Source organism: Nomascus leucogenys, chromosome 5, assembly GCF_006542625.1.
Source record: "Nomascus leucogenys isolate Asia chromosome 5, Asia_NLE_v1, whole genome shotgun sequence".
NCBI lineage: Eukaryota > Metazoa > Chordata > Mammalia > Primates > Hylobatidae > Nomascus > Nomascus leucogenys.
Genome location: NC_044385.1, coordinates 55,257,344 through 55,279,820, shown reverse-complemented (window position 1 = coordinate 55,279,820; position 22,477 = coordinate 55,257,344). Strand labels below are relative to the sequence as shown.

The 22,477-nt window shown below is 44.7% G+C and overlaps 1 protein-coding gene across 3 annotated transcripts in view; it reads right to left on the bottom strand.

The window, feature by feature from the left end:
• LEMD1 (LEM domain containing 1) overlaps positions 1-22,477 on the bottom strand; it is a 68,107-nt gene that overhangs the window by 21,652 nt on the left and 23,978 nt on the right. Inside the window, exons 1-4 of one of the 3 annotated variants that reach the window (XM_003273172.3) lie at positions 11,837-11,933; positions 10,310-10,429; positions 9,074-9,196; positions 6,068-6,132 (exon numbers count right to left, since the gene is read on the bottom strand). In XM_003273172.3, coding sequence (XP_003273220.1) covers positions 6,068-6,132; positions 9,074-9,196; positions 10,310-10,391 — 270 coding nt within the window. In that variant the 5' untranslated portion in view covers positions 10,392-10,429; positions 11,837-11,933. Of the gene's footprint in view, positions 1-6,067; positions 6,133-9,073; positions 9,197-10,309; positions 10,430-11,836; positions 11,934-22,477 lie in introns of those variants that run through there. The other 2 variants (XM_030813124.1, XM_003273173.3) reach the window with 2 other exon arrangements.

Sequence of the window (22,477 nt, the reverse complement as noted above, 5' to 3'; positions counted from 1 at the left end):
TGAGATTAAAGAAGCGAGCCATCAAGCTCAGCTAAATTTAAGTATAAGATTAAGAAGGAGTCCCAAATACGGGGAGGGCACGTATGACTTAAACAAACAAACAACAACAAAAAAAAACAAGGCCTCTGTGATCCAGGCAGGAGTCCAAGTGGCGTGATCTGAGATCCTGGGCTCAGGTGATCCTCCCACCTCAGCCTCTCAAGTAGCCGAGACCACAGGTGTGCACCACCACGCCGGGCTAATTTTTTATATTTTTAGTAGAGACAGGGTTTCACTGTGTTGCCCAGGCTGATCTTGAACTCCTGGGCTCAAGCAATCCATCCACCTCAGCCTCCAAAAATGTTGGGATTACAGGCATAAGTCACCAAGCCTGGTCGGCATATGATTGTTTTTTTAAAGTTCAGTCTGCCTCATTCAACACGCAGGGCTTACAGAAAGTAATCTTTAATTGTATCTGTATATTTACTTCTATAAATATATCTGTAGGCTCTCGATAAATCACATTCTGTAGCACTTAAAAGTTCAATACTAAACATTCATTTTCCATTATGTTATTTTTCACTAAGTATGTTGTTTTGTACTACAGGTAATTAAATATTATTCTTTTCATGTAACAATAATGTGAATGGTAATAATAGCTCTTATTTGTACTTGCCTCTTATTACGTATACATATACTACTCTGCTTTGCATATTTTAACTCAATCTTCACAACACTCTGTGAGGTTGAGACTGTTCTTAACCTTATTTATAGATGAGGAAACTAAGACATAGAGAGGTTGAGTGTCTTGTCCAAGTTAATAGTAGAGCTGAGATTTGAACCCAGGCAGTCTGGCTCTAGAGTCTTTTTTTTTTTTTTTTTTTTTTTAAGAGAAGGTCTTGCTCTGTTGCCCAGGCTGGAGTACAGTGGCATGAAATTGGCTCACTGCAGCCTCAACCTCCTAAGCTCAAGCAATCCTCCTGCCTCAGCCTCCTGAGTAGCTTGGGACCACAGGCGCGCATGCCACTATGCCCAGTTAATTAATTAATTTTTTTCTTTTTTTTGAGATAGAGTTTTGCTCTTGTCGCCCAAGCTGGAGTGTAATGGCATGACCTCGGCTCACTGCAACCTCTCCCTCCCGGGTTCAAGTGATTTTCCTGCCTCAGCCTCTGGAGTAGCTGGGATTACAGGCATGCACCACCACGCCCAGCTAATTTTTTTGTATTTTTAGTAGAGATGGAGTTTCACCATGTTGGCCATGGTTGGTCTCGAACTCCTGACCTCAGGTGATCTGCCCGCCTCGGCCTCCCAAAGTGCTGGGATTACAGGCGTGAGCCACCGTGCCCAGCCCCCAGTTAATTTATTTTTATTTTTCTTGTAGAGATGGGTTCTTGTCATGTTGTCCAAACTGGTCTTGCACTCCTGGGCTCAAGTGATCCTCCTGCCTCAGCCTCCCAAAGTGCCAATATTACAAGCATGAGCCACCACACCCAGCAGAGTCCATATTTTTGACACACATATTCTTTGTTTCCAGAGCTCATTTTCAAGTTTCTTCATGATAGGATCTATGCCTTTTTCCGCATTTATTTTCTTCCTCAAGAAAATCTAGCACAATGTCCTGTATTCAATAAATAGTTGTTGACTCACAGGCGGAGATCCAGGGGTGGAAACTCTGTTGCAACCATTCCCTGAATGGTCATCCATTCACAATGATCTAAGCATCATCTCTCAAGAGACTACATCAAGGTACGTCTAAGAAACAAAGTATATGGTACAGAATAGGAAGTCAGAAAGAGAGAGATCATCAACATCAGTAGTGGAAAGCTCCTTTCAGTTCAGCCAACAGGGACTGAGTAACTCACTGCCCCACCCCCAAATGCCTGGCATGGAATTCAGTGCAGAGGAGTCAAAGTATGGGTTTTCACCTTCAACATTTTACAGCCTGCGGCAAAAGCTCCTGGGCAGGGGTGGGGTGGAGACTGAATGAAAAAGTAGCAGGGCATGGTGCCCCGTGCCTGTAGTCCCAGCTACTTGGGAGGCTGAGGCCAGAGGTGAACTTGAGCTCAGGAGGTCAAGGCTGCGGTGAGTTATGATGATGCCACTGCACTCCAGCCTGGGCAACAGAATGAGACTCTGTGAGAAAGGAAAGAAGAAGAGAAGAGAAGAGAAGAGAAGAGAAGAGAGGAGAGGAGAGGAGAGGAGAGGAGAGGAGAGGAGAGGAGAGGAGAGGAGAGGAGAGGAGAGGAGAGGAGAGGAGAGGAGAAGAACAGGAAAGGAAAGGAAAGGAAGAAAGAGAAAGAAAAAGAAAGAAAGAAAGAAAGAAAAGAAAGGAAGAAGGAAAGAAAAGAAAGAAAGAAAAGAAAGAAAGAAAGGAAAAGAAAAGGAGGGAGGGAGAGAGGAAGGAAGGAAGGAAGAGAAAGAAGGAAAGAAGGAAGGCAGGAAGAGAGGGAGGGAAAGAAAGGAATGAAGGAAAAAGAAAGAGGAAAGAAAAAAGAAAGAAAGAAGGGAGGGAGGGAGGGAAAGAAAGGAAGGAAGGAAGGAAAAAGAAAGAAGAAAGAAAGTGAGAGGAAAGGAAGGAAGGAAGGGAAAAAGAAAAACAAAAAGAAAGAAGAGACAAAGAGAAAGAAAGAAAGAAAGAAAAAGAAGGAAGGAAGGAAAGAAAAGAAAGAAAGAAAGAAAGAAAGAAAGAAAGAAAGAAAGAAAGAAAGAAAGAAAGGCTGATTCTTGGGCCCAGACCCGCAGAATATGCAGGATGGGTTGGAAGATGAGAAGACAGCATGCAGGCTGGGAGAAGAGAGTAAACTGAGGTTCCAGCAGGGATGAGCATGTTGTGTCTGGGAGAGGGTAAAGAAACACCCAGGTGGCCCAGGCGGGCTCAGGAGTACACACCTCCCAGGGCCAGCTGCCCTCTGGTTGTTGAATGCAGCAGCCCTCTGAAGATGGGGCACAGATATAAACACTTCCACCCTTGGAACTGCTCCCAAACCCAGGACCGTATGCCCCCGTTTGCCCAAGATAGTCCCAGTTTACTCCTGTTGTTCCAGCATCCCTTCAGGTTAGTGTCCCTTTTCAAAAGCATACTGGTCAGGATGATAAATTATTCAGCCACCTTACTCAAAGCCCACTTTATGTAGCCTGACATTGTAGATTACTCTGCCTCCCTACCAACCAACCCCAAATCCCATTTTCCCCTCTTTGGTAGAAGGGTACTTAGAGACTGAGTTACACTTACTGACTTAATGTCCCACTCCGTTATTGGCAACATAAGCTATGTCTAGTGTCTTTCTGATGAAAAAAATCCCCAATTAAAAAAAAATTTGACCTGGCTTAATGAGTAGCTTTAACAACCAAATCCAATGGGCTGCATATGTGATTTGATAAAGCAGACACATATAGTGTTAAACAGAGTCCAGAAACTGCATATTCCATATCTCTAAGTGGCTTGTATTCCACTAGAAACCAACTAAAAATGAGAGGAAAATGTGGTATTGCAAATACTACCTATCTAGGCACTCAGAAGACTGTTAGGTACAAACAAATGCTCTTAAGTAATTAAAGTCTACAGTGTTAAGACAAGTGTCTCAATAAACACACCTTCTACCATCTTTTACATGGAAATGCGAATGCTTATTTACATTTACTTTCAGATTTAAGGATGAACAGATGTCTTGAGGCCCTTCTGAGAATGAAAATGGCTTATATAAACCCTTCAAATCAAAACATTTTATGCCATCACAAACTTCCTATTTAATTCTATTGCCAATTCAAAATATCGATGTGGTTTTATTTCAGGTTTATGTAAAGCGGAGACCGAAGGCCACTGGTCCTACCTGATGCATTTTCAATACTCAGGTTGCTTTTTCTGCTGTAGCAGAAAAGGAACTATATTAAAGGGTTTTCTGCAGAACTCAGGTTTACTGAATGGAAAGGATTCCTTTAATGAGCTATTTGGAAGTTAAAATGTAGTTTTAGAAAATTTGGTATTATATCAGAATTACTTCATCAAATTTGAATTATGTTTAAATGGGAAGCTGAAGCTATAGCATATGTGGCAATGTTTACTTGAAGATTTCATTTGTTTAAACTTAGCAACTAGTTTAAATACTAGACCATATTTGCAAACTAGCTTTTTTTTTTTTTTGAGATGGAGTCTTGCTCTGTCACCCAGGCTGGAGTGCAGTGGCGCAATCTCGGCTCACTGCAAGCTCCGCCTCCTGGGTTCAAGCCATTCTCCTGCCTCAGCCTCCTCAGTAGCTGGGATTACAGGTGTCCGCCACTATGCCTGGCTAATTTTTTTGTATGTTTTAGTAGAGATGGGGTTTCACTGTGTTAGCCAGGATGGTCTCGATCTCCTGACCTTGTGATCCACCCACCTCTGCCTCCCAAAGTGCTGGGATTACAGGCATGAACCACCACGCCCGGCCCGCAAACTAACCTTTTTGCCATTGGAGCTGTTTGGTAGATTTGGTGAGGTGAACTTTGAACTCCTACTGTGTGCAAGACCCTGTGATAGCTACTAAATGAGAATAAAATATCATTTTATTTTATTTTTTATTTTAATTTTTATTATTTTTTTGAGACAGGGTCTTGCTCTGTCACCCAGGCTAGAGTGCAGTAGTGTCATCATGGCTTACTGCAGCCTCGACAACCCAAGCCTCAAGAGATTCTCCTACCTCAGCCTCCCGAGTAGCTGGGACCACAGGTGTGCATCACCGTGTCCAGTTAATTTTTACAATTTTTGTAGAGACGAGGTGTCACCATCTTTCCCAGGCTGGTCTCAAACTCGTGGGCTCAAGCCAGCCTCCTACCTCAGCCTCCTGAATAGCTGGGATCACATGTGCGTGTCACCATGCCCAACTAATTTTTTTTTTTTGTGGATATGAGGTGTTACTATGTTGCTCAGGATAAAGTGCCATTTTTTTCGAGAGTCTCCTCTCACTCTGTGACCCAGGCTGGAGTGCAGTGGCACAATCTCGGCTCATTGCAACCTCTGCCTCCCAAGTTCAAGTGATTCTTGTGCCTTAGCCTCCTGAGTAGCTGGGACTACAGGCACATGCCACCATGCCCAGATAATTTTTTGTATTTTTAGTAGAGACAGGGTTTCGCCATGTTGGCCAGACTCGTCTCGAACTCCTGGCCTCAAGTGATCCACCCACCTTAATGCCATTTTAAAAGGACTCACAGAAGTGGCCACTGAAATACTCTTAAAAGATCACCACAAAGAGGGGGTAAGTGAATGACGCTGAGCAGAGGCTGAAGGAGGAGGTCTCAGGCACAGGCACATCAGGAGCCGAGAGGAAAACAAAAAGTCAGAATAGAAACAGAGATACAGAACCAAGAACCAAGGAGTGGCAGAATTCTGAAATCTAAGAAGGCAGGCATCTCCAAATAAAAACCGTTCAGAGGTCAAAAGACAGAAAAAGTCACTAGAGTTGGCACCTTGGAGTTCATTATTAAGCACTAGTTATGGGCTGTGTTTGATGCTCAGAGATTTACCTGCCTTTCACTTCACATCCACCCTGTGAGGTAGGCACTGCTGTTAAACTGTGCTAGGAGGCTTATATCTGTTCACTGACTTCCCCAAAATCACACTTCCAGGAAGCTGAGGGCAGAAATCCTAAGCCAGTTAGGCCTCACCCCAAAACCTGTAACTCTCACACACTTGGCCGTGTGCTTCAATACGGTGCTGGGGGTAGAAGCCAGATCTTAGGGACTACAAAAGCAAACGGGATGGAAACTCACATTTATTCTATGTTCACTGTGGGCCCAGAACCGAGCTCAGTGCTATATGTGAATGTAGACAACAGATAGTGAAAACGGGGAGGGGGGTTGACAGCTGGGGAAAGCAGAGTGGTGGCTTTCTTAAGAAGGGGCAGGAGGGACCCTGTCATTCTGGGTCCTCTGCTAGATCGTGGAAATTTTTTCATCATACAGAAATCTGCATTAAAATGATCCTCTTTAAACTAGGATTTTACCACTATAACAGAATGTAGTGACCTGCTATCCCCTTTCTTAATACAGATGAACAGAGCTACTCCCTGTTTTTAATATATGGGTATAAGTATTCAGGCATTAGAAAGGTACATACGTTTTTGAGTTTCTTGCTTTTTTCTGTTGAGAGTATGATGTTTCCTTGCAAAATGATATTAAGCTCTGGATCATGGGAAACAAAAGGATAATAGGCCATGAGAACATTTGAACTAGCAAAGGGAATAAACATCAATCATCAATCAGGGTGAATTCTCTCAATCAGAGGACATTTTTGCAAGGGGATGAAAATTCATGTGGCCCTTCTGATGGAAAAGAACATTTCTCCTGAGCTGCAGCAGCCTTCGTGAAACAGACTTAGGCCTTCCTCTGGGAATAAGGCCTGTCATATTTGTATGCCTCCCAGAGAAATACACGAGCTGGCTGCCCATCTGGGCAGCTGTTTGCAGTCTAGTCATTGTCCCTTTGAACAAGCTGTAAGCCCCGTGCATTCCTGAATGCCAAGATAGGAAGGGAGGATTTTCTCCCTCTGGATCCAAAAAGGCACCCAGGGAAGGCAAGGCCAGACCTGTGCTAAAAGCCTTTAAAATTGGGGGAACTGCTAGGGACGGAAAAGGATGTTGTTAATTAGCCTGCAAAGAAGCATTTTGATAAACCTAGAGGAATGGTGGAGTTGCACATCCATTTTAAATGAGCTCTCCAAGTCAAAAATATTTGGAAAGTTTGAAAGCAGTTAGATAATTAAAGCTGTGTCTCCCCACCAACAAGACAGTCAATTAGTGAAAATGGGAAAAATCAAACCCACCGATTGTTTGGATGACCTCATACTCAGCCTCAGGTCTAGGACTCCCTGCGCCTCCACCTCCACTACAAGCCCATTCCAGGACTAGGTGTTTCCATGAAAGAAGAAGGCTGAGTCCACAGGATACTCCCCTCCAGTTCATTACAACTCCTCCACTCTAATGGTACCAGTGGCTATGAGACCTTTCCAATGAGCAAATTCAAATGTCTGGTTCAAACCTAATTCGGAGAACCAGGTTTGCTACTTGTGGCAACCACAGGATTGCATTACAAGCGTAGGACTGAATCAACACTTCCACCTCGACCTGATGGCCCGTAGTTGGCTTAGATCAGGTAGGCACTATCTAAAGCAGTGGCAAACCTTATAAACAGAAGGACCAATTTTCTCCCAGCCCTAGCATCAACGCACTTCTGTGGAGGGCTACATGCTGGGACCCAGGACGGCAGGGACTGAGACCACAACAGCTTGGTTTTGTAGCTTTAACCGAAAGTCCTGGGCAGTCGTGAGCAGTTCTGAAATCTTCAACCTGGCACTGCTTTTCACCAGTGCTGGTTTGGTCTCTTGAGCCCCTCCCCAGGGCAGGAAACAGAAGCAGGCTTGGATCTGGGACAGGACTCTGAACACAATCTACAACCAGGAGAGGCCTGGGGTAGCCACTTTCCCTCAGGCACCCCCGTGCTAACTGCCTGCTCAAGGGCCAGTGAAGTTTATCCCTAAACTTTGCCATCCTTTTCAAGTGAGGCCAGCGGTGCTAAACCCCTGGGGATAGTTTTCAGTATCTGTGCCACCTCCAATGTCGGGATTACAGGATTTTTCAGAGGGCCCCAGGCACTTGCATGGTTTATCCAGTTTTTAATTTGAACTATATGATATTGTCCTTTTTTTGTAGATCAGACATGATAAAAAAATGTAATGTGGTCACATCCTCACAATAGAAATTATGAGAAAAATATAGGGTATGGAATGGAAAGAGCAAAGTTTGGAAAGCCAGACTGGGTCCAAATCTCAGTTCTCTCACTTTCTCTTATCCAACAAACATACACCAAGTTCCACTATGTGCTGGAACTGTTCCAGGAGCTGGACACAGAGTGGTGACAGAGACAGATGGGTCCTGCTCTGCATGGCCCATGCTAATGTATGCTTATCTTCTGGGGCTGCTTCCGAGCTTGGTGACGCTGGGCCAGTCACTTGGCCTTTCTGAGCTTCTACTAAGTGCTGTGAGAGTTAAATGGGATGATGAGCATTCAGCCCAGGTTGCACTGGTGGCCTTCAATAAATGGTAGTTCCTGTCATTCTACTGTGGCTTATAGAGAACTCCTGATAAATATTTGTTGAATGGAAACGCCTTGGAATGTATTGTGGGAATCTCCAAGCCCTTCCCCTAAGATCCCTGAAGCTGGAAACCACTGCAGGAGAATGGTGTACCTGGAGCACGGGCCACTGTCAGCAAAGCCCAGAGATCCTGGAGACCCCTGTTCCCTACCCATTCTGTGACCTGAAAGAGACCAGCTGCTGTCAGTTGTTATATAAATCAGGAGGGCAGTCAGCATAGGAGGGGTTTCAGGGAGGTATAATCTGGTTCAACTTTTTTTTTTTTTTTTTTTTTTTTAGATGGAGTCTCACTCTGTCCACTGGGCTGGAATACAGTGGTGCGATCTTGGCTCACTGCAACCTCCGCCTCCCTGGTTCAAGCGATTCTCCTGCCTCAGCCTCTGGAGTAGCTGGGATTACAGGTGCGTGCCACCACTGCCAGCTAATTTTTGTATTTTTAGTAGAGATGAGGTTTCACCATTTTGGCCAGGCTGGTCTCGAATTCCTGACCTCAGGTGCTCCGCCCGCCTCAGCCTCCCAAAGTGCTGGGATTACATGTAGGTGGGAGCCATCAGTGTGGCTCATCTTTCTTAATAGGCATAAAATCATTTAATCCCCCCAAAATAATGGTCAGATTTATCAACTGAGGCAAAGCAGAGGTTGAGACCTCAAAGGAGGCCCAGAATTTACCTGTAGGAATTTCTGATTGTAAGGCATCACCACACATTTGGCTCTAGTTAGTAAAAGGACATGCACGTTGAGCAGTCATTCCCCCAACTTTCCACCCAGTCAAGTCACTGGCGTGAATACAGATGTGAAGTTAACAGATTCTTTTTACAGCCCAGGGGCCTATTTTCCAGGCTCTCTGTGCAAAGAAGCCACATGGCTATTTCACAGGTCAGGCTGCACACCATTTAAAGCTGCATAAATCATGCTGGACAAGGTATTAATAAGTGCAAAGTTGCTATCTATCAGTACAGCTTATGGCAGTACCTTTGCTGTCATCACTGTCCTGAGCTCTGTCCAGCTCTCTGGGTCCATTCATCACAGGTGGTGCACAGGGAGGTGAGACCAACAATTGTACTAACTTTTTTTCATACAACTTTCTGGTGGAAGCTGAGGAAGAATTTGGAGAACAAATTAAATTGTTCTGTTTTTTGTATATGAGCCTACTAGGTTCAAGGTATTTCATAATTCAGACTTTTATTCTTATCCCTTACATTATTGGTTAATTATGGCTTTTTTTTTTTTTTTTTTTTCTGAGACAGAGTCTCCCTCTATCTCCCAAGCCGGAGCACAGTAGCATGATCTCAGCTCACTGAAGCCTCTGCCTCCCAGATTCAAGCGATTCTCCTGCCTCAGACCCTCCAGCAGCTGGGACCACAGGTGCGCGCCACCACACTCAGCTAATTTTTGTGTTTTTAGTAGAGACGGGGTTTCACCATGTTGGCCAGGCTGATCTTGAATTCCTGACCTCAAGTGATCCACACGCCTCAGCCTCCCAAATTGCTGGGATTACAGACATGAGCCACTGCGCCCTGCCCAATTATGGCTTTTTAAATGAGGTAGACTCACAGCTTTTCAACTCCCTCCTTCCTTTCCACAAACACTTAGGTGATACCTGTATGGATTAACCACAGAGTCAGGCATTGGACACATCTGAGAAGACAGACAAGGCTGTGCATTCCATCTATGGCGAATATAGATAATAAATAAATAGTTAACAGGGTCGACATACTAAAAACAAAACAAAAAACTGAACAACATAACAAAGAGTAACTGGTTTTTCACTGATGAAAAACACCCAATCCATGGGCTGGGTGTGGTGACTCACGCCTGTAATTCCAGCACTTTGGGAGGCCGAGGCAAGTGGATTACTTGAGGTCAGAAGTTTGAGACAAGCCTGGCCAACATGGTGAAACCCCATCTCTACAAAATACAAAATCATTAGCTGGGCGTGGTGGTGTGTGCCTGGAAACCCAGCTGCTTGGGAGGCTAAGGCAGGAGAATCGCTTGAATCTGGGAGGCAGAAGTTGCAGTAAGACAAACACCCAATCCTAATCTGTAAATAGGATTTGGGTATATTTACTGCCTCTTCCCTCTTTGTGGTTTTCTGTTTTCTCTCTGTTCCTATTTCTATTTTAATGGTTTTATTGCATAACTTCTATTGTAAGTTATTTATAAACCATAAATGACAAGTCTGTAATATTTGCTGCATACTGTACATACGTAGTATTGGGCCAGGTGAAAATCCAAGCTTCTCAAGTTGGTTCTGCAATTTACAGTCACTCAGACACTTCACATCCACCATGGTGATAGAAGTTTGGCCTCTTTTCTGATGGTAGAATCCTTGAAATAGCAAAACATTAAATTCATTAAGACAGCCTTACAAATAAGTACTAAAATGTTACCAATCCACATAAGTGTTTATAACCCTATCTCCCCAACCTCCTGGGTACACAGGCAACAAAGCAAAAATCAACACTTTCTACTTCTGCCATAAATCCCTGCTGGGATTAGTTGCCTCCAGTGTAAAACTTTGGGTGGGTGTCATTTTCCCCAGTGTCTTTAGGGCTCAATTATTTATAACTGTTCTGTTCAATGAATATGAGAAAAATCTTCTGGACAAAATAAACAGATATTTCCATTACTGCTCAGGAACTCTGAGTAAAACTCAAGTTCTGTGAAGATAGGAAGTTAATTAAATATGAAAGAGCTGAGAGGTTTTTTTTTTTAGTGAGTTAAATAAAAGTTATTTATCCCTGCCCTCCTTTTGATGACAGGACAGAGAGTACAGAGCATTCAGTTATTGCAAACAGTAGCAGCTTTCACACTTGTAATTTAACTCTGAACATAACAAGATGGTAGTTTTTAATTAACCGCCAGCAGACTTAGTAATTGCTGAATTGGCATTTGAAAAAAAGTCAGCTATTCATTCTCTGGCACACAAATTGATTCATATAGATTTATGCAAATCTTGATATGGCTTTCCAAATCTGCACAACCTCAAATTCAATCAGTTTTATCCAGTTGATCCCTTGATCTCCCAAAGTTGACCCTTCTACCTACCTAACAAAATCCACAAAAAGACAGACCCATTTGTCAACCTTTTAACGGAGATTTTTTAATTTTGGAGTTTGTTGTACCACATTTCTATCATGTTTCAAGGCTTTTTAATACTGCAGTGAAAACAAAGCAAGATAATTATTCAGCATAGGAGGATCTAGACCAATTTTAAATAATGACTTTGCTTTTGTTGGTGATCAATCAATGTCCAATTAGGAAGAACACTGTATACAAGCTAGAAAAAGTCATGGGTTGTTATATATAATAGGGTTGTTTTGGAATACCTAATTTGACATTTCTCTACTTTCAAGCCATGCTTTAAAGAGAGTTACATTCTAGCACACATAGTAGGTACCTAGCAAATGTTAGTTTCCTCCTTTTCTATGTGTTTGGGAAACTGACTTAACACTTTTAGGCCAGTGGGAAACAAACTAATGCTAGGAAGAAAAAGGACAATGCATCTCAGCAACTCAGATTTTTTTTCTTTCTTTTTTACTGGAAGCTCGCTTCGGCAGATCCTATGGCATTTGTTCCTGAGAACAGCTGTCTGTTGTTTCACCAGCTTCCCAAAAATAACCTCCAATAGAGCCCTCATCAATTTCAAGTGACACTAGACAATTGCCTAGAGGAAACACACATATGGAAGAAAAATATTCAAATGGAACCCAACTGGATGATTAATTCACTTACCCCTTCACATGGTTATCTAAAGTCTATGCAATCGAGTTGGTTACTAAAGCTGGGTGAGTTTCACCCTGAGGCTTCCACTAGCAACCAGTCCCTTTTTGCCTGTTAGATATTACAGTAATCATAATACTGACAGTGTGACATCAGTAACCCCCATAGCAACAGATTGATGTGCAAATCAGATGATTAATTTAACCTAAGTTCAAACAGAAGGAGGTACTGGTCGACTTCATAGGCACACTGCCATGATAAAATGTCAAGAGATGCAGAGAAGTTATCATTATGCACAGTAAGTAATGAGCTGTTACCAAACCAAATGGTGTCAAGAAACGGGGAAGAGAAAGGAGAAATCAAACAAACTCAAGTGTCTAGACCACCCATCAAAAGGTCCATACTAGTAGTTGGGCAATTTGACCATCTACTCCAGGGAAAATAGGAAAGTGGAAGAAACCTATATTAATTTGTTAAGGATTATTCAATTAAGAAAATAAGAAATCAGGATGGAGGGCAGATAAATAATAATACATTGCAGAAGTTTGATGGATTTGGCCTTTTCAAAGCATTTTTGTATCATCTCATTTCATCCTCTGGACACTCTTATAAGACAGCTGAGACAGATATTATCATCTACATTGCAAAAGCCTACTTCATGTTGTTGTCTTATTTTGTTTAAGGAAAGATCTGTGAGACTATTAGCCTGCATCTTTCAAGACAGACTGCTTAGATTTTAAAGACGTGTGCAAGACAAAATGTAACTGTGAGAAAACCCAATGCCTTCATTAAATTGCAGGATAGAGGGAATGATCTGAAAGGGGTGAAGAGGACAGTGGAGACAACCTGCTTAGAGTCAAATCCCAGTTCTGTCATTTACCAACTGGGTGACATCACATCAGGTAAGTTACTAATTTCACTGTGTCTCCTCTTCTTTGTCCCTAATGGGGGATAATAAAAATGGTACCTGTTTCAAAGGACTATGTTATTTAAAGAGTTATAATACACATAAAGTGCTTGGCACATAGAAAGCATTATATAAATGTTTTCCATTATTCTACTCATGAGCCCTAGCCCCAGAAAGTTTCCACATCCAGTATCTTCCTCAGGAGGCTTCATCTCATTTACACTTGCCCATGGGAGTCTATAGTTTCAGTCCTTTCCAGATTCTGGGAAAGAGCTGAACGTCTTTGGGTGGGTGGTTATGAAGGCTCATTGAGTCTCCCAGGCTGTGGCTCCAAGGGCTATGGCTCCACAGTTTCTGAATAGAGCATCAGTTTTCAAACAAACATGTAATGCAAACATTTACCAACATCCAAACATTGCATTCACCAAACAAAGACTTTGAAAATTGACACATTTGTTTCCATCAAAGCAAATAAATGATAGGCTTGGGTTATTAGGAGGCACAAGCATTTTGTTTACATTTCCCAGAATTGCTTTCAACAAAAAAGCAGCCAGCAGGTGGAACTGCTTCCATTTAAACAGTTAGACTATTGGGATGAAACAGACATTTCTAAAATATTTTCTTGGTTAAATCTCTGGGGTTTAAAACAAGCTAGGTAGAGAAGGATTAAATCAGATGATTTCAATCAACATCTATGGGTTGCGCCCTATATTATGTGCAAACTATTCTGCTTGAAATTATTCTCTTGAAAATCCACCCGCATAGTTATGATTCTATTGTCAGCATTATTCCATTTATGAATTCCTGTACTCTGTGCTATCCTGAAATATTTGGTTTCATTGTTTGCAGCACACCGTCTCCCTCAGTTTTATCTGTGCAGTCCTGAGCATTAGCTTGTTTTTTATTTTTCACTCTCCCCATGGCTGCAAAGATATTTTTTATTCCATTTCTTGAGGGAAGCAAGTTTTAATTGCCAATTGAGTAGGTATTCAACATGATAAGGTATCTAAACCCTGAGAGCTTCCTCCTTTCATTAAAATGTAGATCCAGTTTCTCTTCCCTTAATGCCACATGCTGTTATTAAACTGAAATAACGGAAATAGTAAAAGCCAGATGCCACTTCAGTCTCAGGTTTGATGTGGAGCACAATTTCCTCTCCTCAAATTTAATCTTCGAGTTATTTACTAACCCCATTCTTTGGAAGAATGCACAATTTAAATGTAAATGCAATTTACATAGGGGAGAAGATAGTAGATTTGCAGTTTCAATTGCCAATAACCATTTGCAAAAGGAGAAATCAACTAAAGCAAAGATCAGCAGCTGTCAGTCTAAAGCCCGCATCACTCACCATTCTCAGATAACTTTCCTCCTGAAGCCACCTGCCTCTGAGCCTCCACTATGCAGGCAAAAGGAAGTGGAAAGCAGAGGCATTTCCCCAGATACTTCAGGCTGAATTTACTACTGACCGGAGGGAAAAGGGAGAAGTTTGGGTTTCAGTGAGCTGATCTGGTTGGCATCATTGTTGAAATCATTAGCCGATCAATTTCTTTCAAAAATTATTTATTGATCATCTCCTGTAGGATAGGGGTTATGCTTGGCCTAAATCAAGGAGAAGTAGAGGAGAATACAAAGATGCAAAAGCTATAGCCCCTCTTTCAAGGAGCTGACTGTCTCCTTAAAGAGAAAAGGAAACAAATAGCTACAAAAAATAAGATAAAGTGTTAAAAGAATGCTGCAGGAGCCCAGAATCTGAACCATAAGCATCCAAAGGTACGTTGAAGCTGAGACTTCAAGGATGAGCAACAGTTTGCCCTATAAACAAGGGGCTGGGGACAGACATTCTAGGGTGTGTTGAGCAAGACGAGAAATAAGTCAGGTTGAATGGGTGGATCCCTCCAATTTGTGAAGGATCTGGTGTGTCATGCTAAGGGATCTGCCTTCACCTCTGGGCACATGTAGAGGTTTACAAGTAGCTCATGGTATAATTACACCTAGTTTGATATCGAGTGGAGGATGAATTGGTAAGGAACAGTCTGGAGGCTACAGGACTCCTTGGAGGTTATTACAACACTCTAGAAAAGAGATGATTCCATTTGGGGGAGGACTAGAGAGAAAGATACACGATTCATGAATGATTTAGAAGGCAGAATAGCCACAACAGGATGGCTGATTATGTGTTTCCTCTGCACTTCACTTGCATAGGCACCATCTCAATACAAATCTTTTGTCTAAGCCATGAGCCTGCTTACACAAGGAACCATATGGAGTTTGGTCTACACAGCACTGACACTTTAAAAATTATTCTGCACTTGTCTAGTCAACCCTTGATTATCCACACTACTTGAAGGCAGCAGCAATGCAGATAATCCATAACCCTCTTCTATTTGGCTTCGGAATTAATTACACCTTTTAGAGCAAATTTGCTTTCCTAATTAATCTTTCCTAGGCTAATATTAAAATTAACTAATATTCTCTGAGCCACGCCAGCTGGGCAGGGGAAGAGGGGAGGTGGGGAGGGGGAGGACAGGGAAGCAGCTCAGGCTTAAGCTGAGCAGCAGGAGGATGCCAACGCCACATTAAAATTCACCACGGATCATCCGCAGAGCTTGTGAGCCAGGTCTAGCTCGTTGAGAGGTGGCTGTATAATTAAAGACTCAAACCCCTTGGCAGTTCAGTTACTGAGCACCTACTACGTACCAGGCACCTGGCTAAGGCTGCAGATGAGGAAAAGAGTGAGCCCAGTAGACTCCACTCTCAAGGAGCTGCCGGTGTAGTGGTGGAAATGGAAGAGTAAACAGAGCCTTTACTCAAATGCAGTGAAGGTTCTGGCAGAAGCATCTTCCCTTCAAAAGCATGAGGCATGAACAAGGTTGATGGAGGGAAAAAACCAACAAATGTGTATAACAAAGAGGAAAATGCTGCCTAATTGCCATTCTATAAACATAATAGCAAATATGCTTTTAATAAAATGAGTGCATGTAATTTCTCCTTTCAATAATCCAAATTAGTAAATTCTTTTAATATGGAGTAAGATGCGATTTTTCCTAGCAATTTTTGAAACTATGACACTCCAGTCCCAAGGTCTCCTCCGCAGTGCCTGGAGCTGCCATGGAGGGGTGGGGGACACAGAGCAGCTCCACTCCAGGGGAGCCAGAACGACTCCACCCTCACCTGCTTTACACACTGGACTCATATGAAGAGTACACTTAAAGGAACACTTTCCCTGCTATACGAAGTTAGGAAGATATCCATCTACCCTATTTTCTGAGCTGCTGCTTAAAACCTAAAAGATCCTAGCCTCCCGTCCTGTCATGAAGGCAAATCAGACCCTTGATGCTGGTAAACATGAGCTGGGGGCTCCTTTCCTGGTATCCTATGAGTCCTGCATACAGAGATTTATGATACATAAACCACATGCAAGAAATTTTGGACAACCCACAGGGAAAGATAAACATGTAAGATGTAGGTCTTCAAATGGATTACATTCTAGATGGAGAAACCAACCAGAAACACACATGGGCAAAGGTAAGAAGTGAAAGTTCATAATCAAATGCCAATACAGTGGTAGCCATAAATGCCGAAGAAGGTCAGAAACAGAGAAAAATCTCCCCTGGTTGGGGGTGGTGTTGTTCAGGGAAAGCTTCCTGGAGGAGGTGGAACTCAGAGTGGGAAGAACAGGTAAGGTCTGGATTGGCAGGAAGCAGAAGGACGGGCATTGTAGGCAAAGGCATATCATGAACAAGGCTTGGGGGTAGAAGTGGGGATGAGACTAGGCTGGCTTCGGCAAAGGATGTGCTTTAGCTAAGTGGATGGATGTGGTTGAACTAGCTTACAGAGAGCTCCAGGATTTCCCTGAGGGTATTTAGGCCCCCAGGTCCCCCCAGATCCTTCTGCTCTGGGGCCCTCTGCAGCTGATGATGGGTTGCCACCCTGGAGGCCTCTGAAGGAGGGTGTTCAGGGCTGTCAGGAAGAGTAATCTAGCAAGGCAGGGCAGGATGGGAGAAAGAAGGCAGGGAGGGAGACCAAGTGTGTCCCTCACCCCAGTCACTCTGAAATGATAATGAACAGTAGTGGAGGAGATGACGGGAGGATTTCAATTACCAGAGTCACCAACCAGGAGCTCAGGAAACCCCAGGGGACCTTGAGAGGCAATTTCAGAGTGGTTAGGAGAACAGGCTCCAGAGTCACACTGCCTCTGGTTGTATCCTGGATTTTTGTATCACTGCCTCCATTTGTGTCACTTACTAGCTGGGCCCTGGCTTTCACATCTGTGGAAAGGAAATGTAGTCATAACAGTACATTCCTTCCAGAACTTTTAAGGACTGAGTTAACACATCTCAGGAGCTAAAAACACTGTTTTCTTTAAGTGCTCACAGTAAGCGCTCACAAGTGTGAACTGTGAGTGAGGCCCCAGTATGACAACATGGCTCTGGGGTTCTGCACTGGGATTCTTGCTGATGAGGGGACATCAGTCATGATTGGGGCATCTCCCCATCTCATTTGATATCATAGCTCACCCCTTTACCTGGAAACTCAGGGAAACTGAAAGTGGCTTCTCGTAATAAAGGCCAGTCAGGATCTGCTTTTTCTCAAAAGAACATTTGAGAGAGAGACAGAGAGAGACAGAGACAGAGACAGAGAGACAGAGAGACAGACAGAGCGCACACTCAAGGGAATGGGTTTCCACCGCAGTACACATGGTAAGGAGCAATGTCATGAAATAGGAGACCACACAAACCAAGATGGCGAGGACATTGTGGGACATCCATTTCTGTCCTTAGAATCCAGGAGTGTTGAATTCCCATGGCTTAAAGGAGACTCTGTACCAGCAGGGATCTGAAGACAGTCACAGAAAGATAATAAAAGTGGAAGAAAAAGAAGACAGGAAAAGTAGCAGCATAAAATGGAGAAGGAGTGAGGCTGAGATGGAAACTCTCATGGCTGATACATAGTCTGTTCGTGCAGGAGGATCTCCAAATTGACCTGGCCTTCTAGCAGCCATACGGAAAAACTCTAGTCAATTCCATACTCATGAAATGGAAACGAACAACTGTTCCACAGCATTATAATGGTTCCTGGTAGTAAGGAGAAGTGTGGATGTTTCCTGAGGATCCCGGTGTGGAAGGCAATTGGGTGACTGGCAATGGGTGAGGCTGGAAAACTGGCAGAGGGCCAGACAGCCAAGGGCCTAGGAAGCAGGATAAGGAGCTCTTAGGCTTTATCCTAAGGACAGTGGGAGCCACTGAAGATTTTATGGTGGTTTTTTGTTTCCATAATTTTAAAACATTTATAACAAACAGAAGTCAATTACAAGCAAGTAAAGTCAAAGCGTAATGAAACCTACATATACTCCTCACCCTGCTTCAACAGTTGTCAACATTTTGCCAATCCTGTTACCAAAAAGCTTGGAGCAGGGGAGTGATGCCATGACAGTTATCTTTGAGAAAGAGCCCTTGAGGTGCTACAGAGGGGATGAGAGGAAGGGTGCAGGACTGGGTACAGGGATATCGTTAGGCTACAGCAAACCATTCCTTCATTCATTCAACAAATACTTCCTGAACCCTACCATATGCCTTGCACTAATTTTGGTGCTGTGAATACAAGGTTAAATAAAGCAAACGAGGTTCCTGCCCTCCTGAAGCTTATTGTCCTAAGAGGGAAAAGGAGACACACAAGCAAATGGAGTGAACAAGAACCTTTCAGAATGTGATAACCAGACAGACTGATGTGACAGGGAAAGGCTTGGGAGGAAAGTGCTCTGATTTAGACTGGATAGTCAGAGAGGACCATGTGTGAGTTCCTGGAATGGCAAGAAAAGTCAGGGAGGCTGGCGTAGCATGAGAGAGAGGGTGGTAGACTGGAGAGCAAAGTGAGAAAAGATGCTGGCTTGGACTAAGTAACTAGATGGGGATGAAAAAAATAGATTTGAGGGAGATTTAGGAGGGAGAGCCAATAGGATTTGAGAATTTGGTGGCCGATCAAAGGTGGGGTGGAAAGTGGAGAGTGTCAGAAATGAGTCAGATTTCTGGCTTGAATATCTCAGTAAACAGAGGTGCCCTTCCCGGAGACAGGGAAGAGAGGTCATGGGAGAAGTCCAGATCTCCACATGGCTCCTTCACAGCCTTTCAAAGTGAGGGCCTGGCAACGGGAAGCCACTTCCACCGCCAGCCCCAGTCAAGTAACCAGCTATCCATGCAGCTTCTGGATCAGACAGTTGCCTCAGGCAATTCCAAGTGATCAACACCACCATCCCTTACCCTCCACAGGTGGCCCCAACCCACCTTCATCTCCAGTGATCTAGAGAGTATGGAAGGACACTTCTGGTCCAGTTTAATTTGCTTGGGCAGCGGAGATGAAGGAGATGCTGCAACTATTTTAACACAGCCTTGTGGGGAGGGTGGGTACGTTGAACTGAACCAGAGGAATATGATATCCACGCTGGTGGTGTGTTTCAAAGGCTGATCTTATCAGGATGGTAGGGGTCCTCTGAAGCCCTGTCAATGTCTCAGGACATTTTGTGGCTTGGCTCATTTCAATGCCGCATTGTGTCAGGCAGATATGAGGGCTGAGATTTAAAAGGATCAGGATTTTGCTGGGAGGCCATATGCAGGTCTGGGCTAGAGGGAAATCTGGAATTAGAACATCCATTATGCCCTCACACTGTGACTTTTGCATGGTGGACAGATTTATTAGAAGAGGCATAAAAGATGGCCTGTGGAGATAGCCGGGGTGGGGGGGAGGAAGAGACCCCCAAATGCAATCTAAACCGGAGATCACAGTGGCTAGCGCAGGTCTCTGTTTCTGGAAATGACTCCTCTACTCTCCTTAGCATGCTTTTTAGCTATTATCTGTCCTTGCCGCATCTTGCCTGAGAAGGGCATTTTTCTCGGCTATTTTGATGTTGGGGGGTGGGGGGAGCAGGGACAGGCATTTGGGGTCATTGTCTGGGAATGAATCCTGGACAGCAGGAGGCTGCTGCTCTCACTCCTCATCCCCATCATCTGTCACCCAGCGAGGGCAGCCAGCAGCCAGGCCGAGGACTGCCTAATGAAGACAGAGAGGTGGTTCCGGCTGTGCACAGGTGCCGCTTCCCCATTAACAGAGGTGACATTCCGAAACACTACTCATTACAGAGCAGACATTGGACAGGGCTGGGACACATATTAATGGCAGCAGGGCCAGCCAGCGTCTGTCTCAAATCCCACTGCCCCTGAGAGAGCAATCGAGAGAGCGAGAAAGAAGCATCCTGAGTGTCAAACCAGCAGGCTTCTCACTTTGCAGAGAAAAATGAATTCTTGCCACATAGAAGGCCAGGTCATTCTCTCTGCTGCTTGCACATCCAAGGATCCTCAGCTTCAGGTCCGCCCAAACGCTGACCAGCTCCTGTCCCTCTTAGGAAGGGCTGTGCTGCAGACGGCTGGGCAGAAGGGGCATCCTCAAATCAGACCTGGATCTGAATGGAGCCCATGAAGTCTTGTTTTAGAGATGGGCATGGACCCCAGTTGTAACTGGGAAGTATAGAGGGAGGCTATGGAGAACTTCCAGACGGAGGGTTGTCAGGGACGGGGTGGGAGAGTGGGGTAGGGGTGAACAACCAAAGTCATCCAGAGGAGGTAAGAACAGGACAGATCTCCCTCCTGGAATGGGATACGTGGTTCCCATGAGACAGGAGAAAGCTGCCCATCACCGTGGAGAACCAGGAATGGCAGACCACGCGGACGCCAACCGTTTACGCAGCTCCCCAGCTAGGTGCAAAGTGGCCAAAGGAAGAGCCGGTCTTCCACACCCACACCTCCGCACCCACACTGCCCCAGGAGCCTCCCACTCAGCCGGGGGACCCCCAAGCAGCCGGCGAGGAGCACTGCGCACGCGCACTCAGGCCGCCGCTCCAGCTGCCCTCCCTCCGCAGTGGGGCGCCCCGCCCCCGCGCCGCTCAGTTTTAAACCCGCAGCAGACGGAACTCGACTTAAAAATAACTATTTTGACAGTTCAGATGTAAATATGTGAGTGACGCGTGGGGCTGTTTTTCCTTTACACTTCCCCTCACCCCTCGCTCCCTACCCCAGCTCAATTCGGCTGAGGCTGAGATGATGGGAGAGCGCCGTCTGCAGGATGCTCCCTAAAATGCAGCAGGAGGAAGAGACTTGTCCTAGCGCGCCCAGCGAGCTTGGGGGTGGGGCGGAGGACCTCAGCTCACTTTCACTGCATAGGTCACACGCCTTTTGGGGATAAGCAGATTTACACACTATTTCTTGTCTATTACCTGAAAAAGGAGACGTTAGCCAACACACAAGTGAACTAATTTAATCATTCCTGACCTCTCCATACCCTGTTTTCAGTTCAATTTGACCTGTGCATATTGACTGAATGTCTACTTCGTACCCAACACCGTGCTAGATGCAGTGGAACATGTGACACGTGCAACATGCACACTTGCGATTCCTAATTTTTTCAACGAACCTTCCAGTTTACTCATATTGAACACCTGCTTTGTGCCATGCCAGGAGCCAGGTGAGTACTTGAGCACAGGCTATCTGACTTGACCCCTGCAAAAACTTGTGAGTATTATTATCTGCATTTTCCATATGAAAAACAGAAGTCTAAGGAGATCGAGTGACTTCTCTAGGCTGCCACAGATAGTAAAGACAACAAGTCTTGTGCTCTTCTCTCCATAGCCAATTGAGTGGAAGGGTGGTGGAGGCAGAGTTCCACCCACTTTATAAGTAGGGGAAACTGAGGTCCAGACAAAGTCGCATGTCTGTCTGGTCACCAATACACATTTTAGCTGGGGCAAAGCCAGGACAACAACACAGAAGCTTTTTTCTTTCTTTCTTTCTTTTTTTTTCTTTTTTGAGACTGAATCTTGCTCTGTTGCCAGGCTGGAGTGCAGTGGTGTGATCTTGGCTCACTGCAACTTCCGCCTCCCAGGTTCAAGCAGTTCTCCTGCCTCAGCCTCCAGAGTAGCTGGGACTACAGGTGTGTGCCACCATACCCAGCTAATTTTTGTATTTTTGGTAGAGACGGGGTTTCACCATGTTGGTCAGGATGGTCTTGATTTCCTGACCTCGTGGTCCACCCGCCTCGACCTCCCAAAGTGCTGGGATTACAGGTGTAAGCCACTGTGCCCAGCCAACACAGAAGCTTTAGGATTACCAGCTTGCACGTCCCTTCCCAATCTTCTGGCCCCAGGCAATGTGGTGGGGGCGTGACAGACACCATGTGATGTCTCTGAGGTTCTCACTGTCTCTTTGGAAGAAGGGTAGGGAAAAGGTAGCAGGAGAAAAGTTAGAGAAAGGAAGAGGAAAGGAAAAGGAGGGAGGAGGGCTGAAGAGTGGACAAGCATAAGTGTGTGTAGACATGCACGGCCTGGCCAGGTAGTGCAATGAGATAGGGAAGTTCAGCGAGCCCCCAGCCACTCCTCCTTTGTGTGCTCCCGGTCTCCCACCGGGTGGGGCCTCTCCCTCCTTGGCCCGGTGTGCACTGCTTCCACGCTCTTTCCCCTCATCCTAACAAAACCTGCTCCAAGAGGGAATCTGAGGTAATCACTGATGCTGTGGGACAAGTGCCTGAAAACTGCCCAGTGTTTGCTTCCCGTCTGGATTACAAACCCCAAGGGATCAAAACCTGAAGTCAAAGAGAGGAAGCACTCATGAAATTTCAGATGTCAGACTTTGGAGAGGAGAGGAATTTGGGAACAGTATGGCTCACTTGTGACAGAAGAGGCTTCCTATCATACCTGCCAGCAG